This window comes from Orbicella franksi, chromosome 6 (assembly GCF_964199315.1).
Source record: "Orbicella franksi chromosome 6, jaOrbFran1.1, whole genome shotgun sequence".
Classification (NCBI taxonomy): Eukaryota; Metazoa; Cnidaria; class Anthozoa; order Scleractinia; family Merulinidae; genus Orbicella; species Orbicella franksi.
The window spans coordinates 21,395,194-21,406,317 of NC_138150.1; the positions used below are offsets into that span (position 1 = coordinate 21,395,194).

At 40.1% G+C, this 11,124-nt stretch overlaps 1 protein-coding gene across 2 annotated transcripts; it reads left to right on the plus strand.

Moving 5' to 3' along the window:
• Positions 1-5,560: 5,560 nt before the first annotated feature.
• Positions 5,561-8,549, plus strand: LOC145489881 (uncharacterized). 2 transcript variants are annotated; one of them, XM_081468951.1, is made up of 2 exons: positions 5,561-5,970; positions 6,457-7,419. In XM_081468951.1, exons 1-2 carry the CDS (start codon positions 5,908-5,910, stop codon positions 6,826-6,828), a joined length of 435 nt encoding a protein of 144 aa, XP_081325077.1. In that variant the 5' UTR covers positions 5,561-5,907; the 3' UTR covers positions 6,829-7,419. The 2 variants fall into 2 exon arrangements, with proteins under 2 accessions (XP_081325077.1, XP_081325078.1); XM_081468952.1 differs by adding an exon at positions 8,347-8,549 and having other exon boundaries at positions 5,904-6,717.
• Positions 8,550-11,124: the final 2,575 nt, after the last annotated feature.

The following is an 11,124-nucleotide window of genomic DNA, read 5'->3' on the forward strand; positions in this document are numbered from 1 at the left end:
AGACTGTAGACTTTGCATGTTTCCCGATTTACGGGATAATTCAAACGATTTTAGTGTAGTCGATCGGCTCTCAATAGTGACTTCCAATAGAATTGGGTCGCTACCACTTTAACATTCAAAACAGTCGATTTATTTCTCCCGGAATGACTTCGTAATACTCCTAACCTAAGTTTGATGCCAAATAAATCCATCTTTTATCTCTGCAATTCGAGTTCGACCGTAAAGAAGTCCGTTGTGCTTACACTTTTGATGTAGGCCAAGTTACATGACATGTCGAAAGATGCACGTAACACTGAAAGCGGTAGACTACGAGTAGTCCCTCTTTCCCTGAGTCCCTCACGCAAGACCATAAATAGCCCGCGAGGAAAAAATGGCCGTGTAAAAGTCGGAAAGGCAACTTTCAATAATTAGCCAGGACACTTTCCATTTAACTCAAACTTCCTGGTAAGCGCTGTGGATAAATTGTTTGTCATTCAGAGAGAGTTTGCGCGGCCATTTTTTCTCGCGGTTTTCTCTCGCGTCACGCACGACCGACTAAGCGAAAGAGGGACTACTCGTAGTCTGTGAAAGCGGGTGTAAGACAGACGCGGCTAGTTTTGTCAGTAATAACTGGTAGGTTTAATCCAGCGATGCTCTGCGCTAATGCATGTCGACACATGGATCATTCCTCCCCTGATCTCGTTGCTCTCGGGGATGCAACTGATACTACTGATGAGATCGGCAAACGGTCGGCTTCGTCGATGGTGTGGGTTGTATGGTACTTCGACATTGTACTAAAACCTAGAGTCATAAAACCTTTTTTGAAGGTTCTGTGTTGATATGGCATCCTGCTGGATAGGCCCGTGCCACGTGCATGCCAACCTCGTTCCCAGGGTCTTTTCTCTGGCTTGGGGGGGGGGGCGCCCCACCCCCGAGCGAGGGAAAGACCTTGGGAACGAGGTTGACGTGCATGCGTGAGGGGCCAATCTCCCAGCCAGGGGGTTGGTCAGAGCACTTTTAGCCGCTGAGACTGGCTTTGAGCTGTTTGCGGGCATGTTTTTGCGAATATGGTCACCTATATATATATTTATATATTGGGCAATTGCACAAACGGGCTAGCTGTGAAGTAGTAATTGAAATATGTATGACTAGTTAGGAACAGCAGACTCAGTTGATGACTAAGGCAGACCAAGAGATTATCAACGTAAGGGAGTGAATCCCCCATATAGGCCTTCTATCCGAAGTAATCCCTGTTAAGTTATTTTTAGACATGGTACGCAGTTCTTCCGAAGATGTTACTCGCGCGATGCGTGGACAGCTGAAGCGACTTTTTCGAAACTACCTGAGACGAAATGGCGGGAATGTCATTTGCGTTTTGTGTTTTGGTTTCGTTTCATACCAGAGATGTTTTCTGCACTCCCGGACGCCTTTTTGTTCAGCCAGGCTTTCGTTTGTTTTGTGTCTGTTTCGCTGTTCATTATTTTGCCATTTATTTGGTTCTAGGAAATTTAAGTAAACAGAATTCAACGGTAACGGCAACGAGTACAATAGCTGTGTGAGCGTGCGTTCATATCTTTGCCGTTGTTTACAAAAGGTTACAAAACAACAACGTGATGCAGTCACATCGTGCATATTCGAGAGAACGTGAACTTGACGACGGCCAATATTTAAAATTTCTCCTTGGAATCTTGAAGCTGTCTTACATATTCTGTTTGAGATATTTCTGACAGTGTACACAAACTGAATGAACTTAAATTCTCGCAAGATTCGTCGGTTGAATATAAGTCGTTTTTTGAATCGACGTTGTCTTTGGCGTTGTTGCCGTTGCTGCTTAAAATGCTTTTTGCTATTTGGGCAGCGAGCGTCTGCCTGCACTTTCGATCATCTGTTTGTTCGGGTTCCTAGCTTGTGTTTGGGCGTTTGTTGGCTTTGCACTCGTTTGTCTAAACATTTCTCTGCCGTTCATTCAGTTGTTATTGTTTGAGCAGGAGACATCTGTCTCATATTTAAACTCCTATTTAAGTTACGAAATGTATTAAAACATACCAAGAACCGAAGCTCCTTGGCTTGAAATCAAAATATCAAAGAAGACATCTCCACAGCGTTGGAAGTTTTCGTTTGCTTTGAAACGAAACGAAACGACGGATAAACAAATCCTCCACGAAAACATCCACGCACGCACGAGTAACATCCGCGGAAGAACTGGGTAAAATGTCTAAAAATAACTTTAGAGGGTATAAGGCCTATAGGGGGGATTCACTCTCTTACCTTGATAATCTCTTGGGTAGACATATTATCTGCCGAACGAAGATAGCAAGTCATCTTAAATGGATGAAAATTAAAAGGTAAAATCCAACCTTGGAATAAAAACTTGCAGGTAAAGGATGTCAAACATTTTATTAAGCAATTCAGCATGCCTTAGTCTGCTTAGTTTTAGTTTTTCCGTTTAATATCGCATTGTACGTATTATCTTTATTCAGATTTTAACACTTGGTGTGATATCTCACGATTTTTGCCGACTTTATTAAATGTAGATATTGATGTACATGTAGCTTGCCAACAGAAGACATGTTTTTTAGTGAGACTTATTTACATTTGTTCCCACCTTTTTTGCTATACTTTGCTACTACTCCTGTAGCCGTCTTCGAATGTTGTTGGTCTGCTCCACATACAATTACCGAACATCTGCAGCCCTCTCAACACCTATGGTTTAAATGCCTTCAGCCTTGGGCGCTTCAGCAAGATCATTGGCGTAGGATCTCCAATTTTTTTTCATTAGATTTTCACATATCCTGGAGGCCATCTGAGGGATGAAATTGTTGCGAAGGAATGATAAGCTGATAACACTAAGTTTTGAGTGAATTCAATTCAGCCTAATCTCTAGGAGATCTTCATTTATTGCCGGATTGTTTTCAATACGATCAGTTGCGCCAGACAACTAGTATGATTATTTTAGTGAATTCTGGGAGTTTCACACAATTCAAGTTGGCCTAGCCTAGTGAAATTTGTAGAAATGTAGGGAAGATCCATTAAGTGTTCTAAGTGCCGGAGTAAGAAATAACGAAAGCATCGCCACGACCTACCTTGCTAAGAAAGGAAAGATCAACTTAGACTTGTCTGATGCCTTGAAAGTCACTCGGCCTCGAACTGTTTACCTATGAAGGAACGGTTTAGAGAACACGAAGGACTAGTTAGGAAAAGGTATAAACGTAATTTAATGATTAAATAAAAGTTTTAATCGAAATTTAACGCCGTTCTTTAAACCGACGGCAGGATTACTGAGGAACCTGGGCTACTAAATGTTGGAAAAAAATTTTCTAGACTGAACTGGAAAACGCCAGACCAGGAAAATACTAATTGTAATTTTAATTTGCCCGCAATGAAAGACCAGCCAACTCGATCACAATCTACTGTTGTTTGCGTCGGCAGACAACAAGCAGTGTATAGTTATGCACCTCAGACTCCTTATTGCCCTACTATTGAAATCCACTGATAGATTTTCTGCTCTAAGATAATCGCACCCGATTGCTTATTTCGAACTTCCATATTTCATTGCAGACATTGTAATTTTCTTCGCTACTCCACCTTTATCGAAGAGATGCATTTAAAAGTGTCAACACAACTTATTGCATCACCATTCAATTTTCCCGCCTAATTATTTGCAACTGACTTATTACAGCTACCGGAAAATTGGGTAAAAATTTCGACTGGTAGTAGAAACCATATCAAAACGTGCAAAGATCGATCTTCAATATAGAGGTGTTCTCTATACTATACCCCATTTTATAGTCCTCGAGCCTTAGTTGCCTCCTTTCATGCCGTAAATCTTTTCTTCCCGCCCAAATAAACTAACGGTTGTGGTGTAACACAGCATAGAAACTTACCTGAGCTTGAGAGGTTAAGCTGCGAATAAACTTGTAGAGGTGTTTGTTACTACAGATATTATTTCCTTTTACACTGACATGGTCTGACATGTATTCAAATTGTAACCAATAAGAAACACCGTATATCGCACAATCTCAAATTTTATTGGTTGCAAAGTAGATGACATTGCATTGATTTCATGCCTGCTTGCTTCTGGCAGAATGCCCTGTTCTAATCTTCTTTTTGTAGGAAATGGTCACAATGTTTGATTTCTTAGAAACATTAAGCGAGTTCAAATTGATTATATTTTTGCTGAGCATATTCAATTTAGACATTGATTAGACTTTACGGGCGCTTTTCTAAGTGCATCCCAACTACCATGAGATAATAGGTTTCAGGAGAGCCTAAGATCTCCACTGGTAACATGTACCTCATGTTTCACTGTTAGATTTGTTCGTTACGTAGAGAACTGTATACAACGGCTGTCAGAACCAAGGATACGAGCAGTCCGCGTTTGGAACCGTCGAAAGACCAGCAAAACTGACCAACAAGTTTTAGTGCAACTAAACGCGCGTGTTTTTATGTTTTATGACCCTGTTGTAATGTTTGTTCCTCTTTTGAAGAGAACGAAAATCGCGGAGGAGAGAGACTTCGATATAATGGGGTCCTCAGTGTAGTAAAAGCACAGGCTGTTCGACTGAAAGGCTAACGGACTTCACGGAAACTCGATCATAGTCTGAATTGCAGCCATCTTACTTGGGTGTACGACTCGCGAAGAATGCTGAAATTCAGGCTGAATTGATCACTAAACAATGTGACGCTGCATAGAAATAACTTGAAGTACAGGAACCTTGAAGCGCTTCCCTGGCATTTTTGCCAAGTTCACCTTTATTGTCGAAGGTAAACAAAGTCTACAGACGCATAAAGGTCTCTGCGTTTTTCCTTTTTTTTTTTTTTCACCAATAACAGTAATTGCCGTAAACTTTGCAGTGAATAGATTGCGTTGTAAATAATTCTTTTTATTTTAGTATCGTAATTTAAATCACTTTAGTGTTGTAAATGTTTTTTTTTTTTTTAGCATTTAAGTACTGTAGCTGAATTCTTGTTTAGTGTCTCTAACTGGTCCGCTAGGGCTAAATACCTTGACACTTGAATAAAGGTTCTTATCTTATCTTATCTTACCTCTAATTTCCTTGGCATGAAGTACTGGCTACAACTGCCAGACGATAATTTGGTTCTGTCTGTAATAATAAGGTGTTGTACTGGAAATATACGAAGGGTAAATTCCAATCAGGAAACTTTAACTCACCTCTCTCAAAGCCGAGTTACTAATCTCATGAATATATTAACTAGCTTTTTTGAATTTCGCGCCTTTTGTTTCCCAGTAGTATAGACTGCATGACGTCACGTCTATCTGAGTTTATATCGACTTTCTAACCAGTAAGAAAATCTGATAAAATCTGATTGGCCAATCAGCAACGGGATATTTCCCTAACTCTAAAAGCTTCTATAAACAAAGTAAAGGGATTTTTCCCTCATAACCATCTTCATTTGTATATTATTGTTGTCATATGATGCAATTTCTACAGGTTGTATTTAGGGTGGGCCATTTCACTTTTGAGGAGAGGGGTGTTGGGTAGTTTTGTAAACAAAAATCCTGCTAGACCAAAACAAAATTCATCACCTAGTGCACCAAATCACCCAACCACTACTCAAAAGTCAAATGGTCCGCCCCTTATAAAATATTCTTTTATCATGCACAAAGGTTGGGTTTTTTCCCTTCGAATTCAGCACATACTTTGGAAATTACGCAACTTTTCTAATATTTAGTATCTGAGATTGACTATTTAAGAAAATACTGATGAATCAAACCGTTGGTTTACCATTCTTTTTTTTTAAATAAAAACTGCATTGCATTCATACCTATTGCATTCTGGCACAATACCTTGCTCTTGCCTACTTTTCTAAGAAATGGTCACAGTATGTGATTTTCTTGTCTACTTTTCTAAGAAATGGTCACAGTGTGTGATTTCTTAGAAATTTTAAGTTTGCGGTAGAACCAAAATGGCGGACCTCAGAGTAGTGAGCGCATTGGTGGCGGTCGTGGGTTGTCTCATTCTGTTACAGGTACAGGCAGTCAATTATATAATGGGTAATGCCATATTTCTAATCCTTTTGGGAAGAATATGCAGTAGAAACAACTCTTAGAAGAAGTTCAATTAACTTCGTCTTCTGTCCAACTAAAACTTCCTTTATGCAGTGGCATCTGAATCGAGTCTAACCTTCTTTATTGGTAGAATTTTGTTTCATCTTGTCGAACGTGGCAACAAACAGCTTGGTAACCATTCTATCGTGAATGTTCCCAGAGTTCTTATCGTGTGTAAACGGTTAGGAATCCGAATATCCTTTCAGTGCAAACTCCTACGAATCCGAATATCCTAAAATTGATAAATCTGGAAACATCTAGGAAGCTAGAAGAATATCCTTTGGTGTAACCCTAGTCTTAACTTTCCCTGTGACACCATGAATATTTTATTGGAAACAAACGATGAGGTGCTAACTACATTACAGTTACTCAGTAATACGCACGTTCTCTTTTATTTTTTTTTTCAGATATACCGCTCCAGTACTTGTGGAAGTCTACTCAGTGGAGCATGGAGATCGTACGCCAATGATCTTGATAAAGCACTTCACACTGAAGGCATTTACACCATAGGTGTCATGCAATCTGGAGATGTTCGGTACATCTACGTGGGATATTCCACAGACATACGCCGGCGGTTACAGCAGCACAAAAGTCAAACATTGGCGATTGACGAGTTTGTGAAAGACCAGTTCAGCAGGAACGGTGGAAAAAACTTACGATTCAAATGGGTAAAGGTGACAAATGCCAAATGTGCAGAAGGAGACTACCTGGAATGTATGCAAGAAAAACTCGGTTATTGGCCAGAGTATAACAAAAAGCGGGGAAACAAATGTAACTAAGTCTCATCAAGAACTTATAGATTGTACACAAGCCTTTAAGGAACTAAAACAAAAACAGTTCATTTACACCATGTTAGACTACGAGTAGTCCCTCTTTCGCTTAGTCCGTCGTGTGTGACGCGAAAGAGAAAAAAATGGCCGTGCGAAATCCTGGGCCCCCAGGATTTCGCGCGGCCATTTTTGTCTCGCAGTTTTTTTTTTTTTTTTGTCTTTTTTTTCGTGTCACGCACGACGAACTAAGCGAAAGTGGGACTACACGTAGTCTAACCCCATGTAGTTGTGAGCAATTCATCAGGTTTACAGCTCTAAAGAGAGCTTGCGATAGTAATTATTAATTTTTGACAGTTATTCATTGTTTTTGTTTTGTTACAAGCCTAATCTGAGACTTAATAAACTGGTGACTTTTGTCCATTACAGATCTTATCATATGGCAAACTCCATGAGCGCGCAAGATGAATCAAATCCTGCGCTGTGATTGGCTACCCGAGCGAGCAAGAGCTAGTTATCTTGCCCGCTCTAAGAGCTTTTTGGCGAATATGTATATCAAGAAAATGTAGGTGACTAGTGCGATATTCCATCATATACCACGAGAGGGCGTTACATAACTATTTTATACCATGTCATGGAAAATACAGTGGGCCAACAAACGCGTGGCGTATGATGGGATGGTTGGGTGTTCCTTACCGTTGAATATACGACTTTTTTCAATTTTAATTCACACATTTAATATTCTAATTGTTTTAAAAAACTCAATTCAGTTAAGTACTTAACGATTGCGTTTTTCGCTGGCATCAGTTATTCCTACCACGATAACAAAATGAAAAAAACAAAACAAAACAAAACAAAACAAAAAACAAAATATATCTAAATCCACCAATCTCAACACACTGACTTTGCCTTTTTGAGCCCCTTGGAGTTTGAGATTCACAAAAGTATTTCACGAGACTCTCGATTACACCGTGTACACCAGCCCCTTTCCTCTTCCAGGTGTTCAGTTAGTTGGGGCGCAGCTCGAAAAACAGCGCGCGAAAAAATGAAAAAAGCGCGGCGAGAGGAAGCACAAGTTCTTTTGCTTCCTCTCGCCGCGCTTTTTTCATTTTTTCGCTCGCCGTTTTTCGCGCTGCGCCCCAACTAACTGAACACCTGGAAGAGGCTAATCAGCCCCCAGTTTTATCTGGAATTTATGCGATTCACGTGGCCTGTGTCAGCCTGTGCTGCTGACCGTAGTTTAAGTGACATGAAGAGATTGAAAACCCGTCTTTGCAGCACAGAGAAACCAGTCAGGAGATTTTGTCCTCTCTGGCAATTCTGCACATACGTAAGCATAAGCATGTGGACATTGACGATGTGGTTTCAGAATTTGCCTTTCTAAAGAAGCGACGTCTCGTCATTTGCTTCTGAATTAATACTTTTAAACTAGTCTCTCCTATTAAGCCTCCGGCCTACCGTCAATTATCCCAAAGGCTGACATATAAAAAGCATAAGATACTAAAATACTCAACGTTTTTCCATGTTTAGATTTATGAAACTGTCCTCTGAAAACGTTAGAAGCCATTTCCGAAGTCCTGCATGAGAATAAAATTTCCCGTGAAGTGGAGGATGTTAAAAGCAAGGCCGGAGTTTGGTAAAATTGGATTCATTTTGAAATGAAAATCACAAGTATTAATCTCTGGTCACGGAAGATAATTAATATTATGTAAAAAAAAGAGTAAAATAATCTACCACCCACCCAAATCCCCCCGCCTCTCCCCCCCAAAAATCACGAAGTACATGTAGTCACTCCTAAATGTATTTCAAAGCTGAGGCACTGAACATTTTATGGCACATGCCGCAGATTTAGCGAATGCATTTAAAACTGGAAACGAGCGTCACCGCTACGACAAAGCACTGCCACATTGGTGAGGGGCAATTTTGATGAGAGTTTGTTTGCTGAATCAGATAATTAAAATATCAGAATGTAGAGTGTATGGTGGCCACTACCGTAACAATATCCAGCCTGTCGGTCACTTGTCCCTCTACCACTGCAAGCTTTCTCATATTTGAACTGTTAAAGGTACCCCTCACCAGTTCTGTGAGCAGTAACTGCATCAGTTAACCATCCTAAATACTTTGTTGCCTATTGTCCACCTTCTCCATATTTTCCTCTTCGGCCGTTCATTTACAAACCCTCTTCCTTTTATCCAGTCTTTTAATTGCCAGCTGGTGGACTATTCAAATTATTTTGTTATATCATTTCATTCTTTCACAAGACTGGTCCACTTTCCTATCTTATTTGTCTTGTTGCAGTTATTTCAATAAGAGATGTTCACATCCTGGAACTTTGTAGTCATTTTCACTATTTTCATTTACACCTAGAGAAACAAGCAAAGTCTCCTCTAACAATATACAGGCATCTGTAAACAACTCCTTCTGATCAGTCCACGAATCCATGTAGAAAGTAAACTGTAATTTGTTGAAAATGGTCGAAGAGTTCTCTTGCGTTGATCGAAATGAAATTAGAGTTTTGAGTGTTGTTCTTGTAGAGGGAGGATAATCAGAGAGCTGAGGCGGATCTAGGGGGTCGGGGGTCGGGGTTCGGGAAGTTCGGCCGATCCTCTAAATTAAAAAAAAAAATGAGACATTATAGCACGTTAACTTAGCCTCAGAATGCCGAAACTCCCACTTCCAAGGACTTCAATTTTAAAAATTTCCGGGCAGGGGATGTCCCCGAGCCCTACTACAGGGGACAGCCTTCGTTGGTCCGTATCTCGAATCCCCTTCTCTCAGACACTCTATCCGCCCCAGTGGACGGTCTTGAAAACTGATTTCAGACCATTGTATTCTGCTGAAAACACGAAGGGTAAAGTCGAATCAAGAAACCAATTCACCTCTTGTGAACAAAATGTTTCTCGGTGATTTGAATTGCGCGCCACTTGCTCCGAGCTGGTTAAAATAGACTCCATGGCGTCAGGTCTATTTTGAGTTTATCCCGACTTTCTGACCAGTAAGAAACCTCGTATTAAAATTCTTAAGTCTGTTTGGCTGATCAGTAAAGGTTTATTTCCTCTCTTCTCATTTTTGTTGTTGTTGTTGTTGTTTTGTCATAGCTGTCAACAAAGTAAGGGATATTTACCTCTACAAACTGGTCAATATTTACGAACTTTTGTTCTCTTTATTCGTGATCGATGATGCGACATCCTCAGGTTGTTTTACTTCTTTGAAAAATTGTGTTATCACGAAAGCTGAATAAGTACCCTGCGAATTCCCTTTTTTTGAGTAGAAAGAGATGAGAATCTCAGTCCTGCAGGGTACAGAAGAAAGGACTCTTCCCTCGGAAATCGAAAGTGCTAGCTTAGTACAAATTTCGGGATTTACGCATTTTTCCTAGTATAGTTTATGTTTCGCGCCTTTTTACTACTTTTTTTTTGTGTGTGTGCTCTTGGGTCCTGGGAATGAATGTAAAAATGTGTTACCCCAGGGCTCCGCGTTTATTATGTTCACGCTTTCGTCCTGCGTGGCAGACATGTCTAACACCTTTTGACCAATTGTATGTGTTGTTGTTTCTTCCAATGAAAATGCGTTGTGATCGTGTCTTCTGAGATTATTTTACTAGGGGACGGGACCGTGTAGCTATCGATTGTGATTTTTATCGTGAGGGTGTTTTGTCTGATCTTTCTGCATGTTCCGAAACACATTTACAGCTGCCTTTGAAGCTTAATATTGTTGGTAAGAAGCTTTGTGAAGTGTGGTGTATTGTATTATGTTGTTTGTAGTAATGGAGTGAGTAATTAATGGCTCAAGTTTACGAAGCCATTTCGACATGTTCATCAGCAATCTAAGTATTGTTGGTCGCATTACTTTCAAGCGGCACGAACTAAGCTGGCACTAGTTTGTATAGTCCACACCGTTGTGTTTTGCATTTTGCAATTAAGATCTGCCTCCGTCACGGGCATAAAGAAACGCTGTCATGCCGACAGAGCAAATTTTCACTCAGCTTATTACCACCTTGTATCGCCAAATGCCACCAAATATACAGCTTAGTTGGATAAAAAATGCTATAGAGCAAAGCAAAAACAGTAGTTTCGAAATAAAGGGCAGGGTTGCAAGGATTGAAATTGGTGACAGTTCAAGAAATTTGAGTGTAGTTCAATGTCAAGAAATCAAGTTTACCATTCTCGTGACAGTTTGAACTTTCGAGCCTTTATTTTGTCTGATATTTCTTTGCATCTATCAGTATTGACATTGACTTTCTACAGATTTTAAAGTAAGCTTGAAGTAATCTCCTGGGCTCAATCATGAAAACAAATGTACAATATG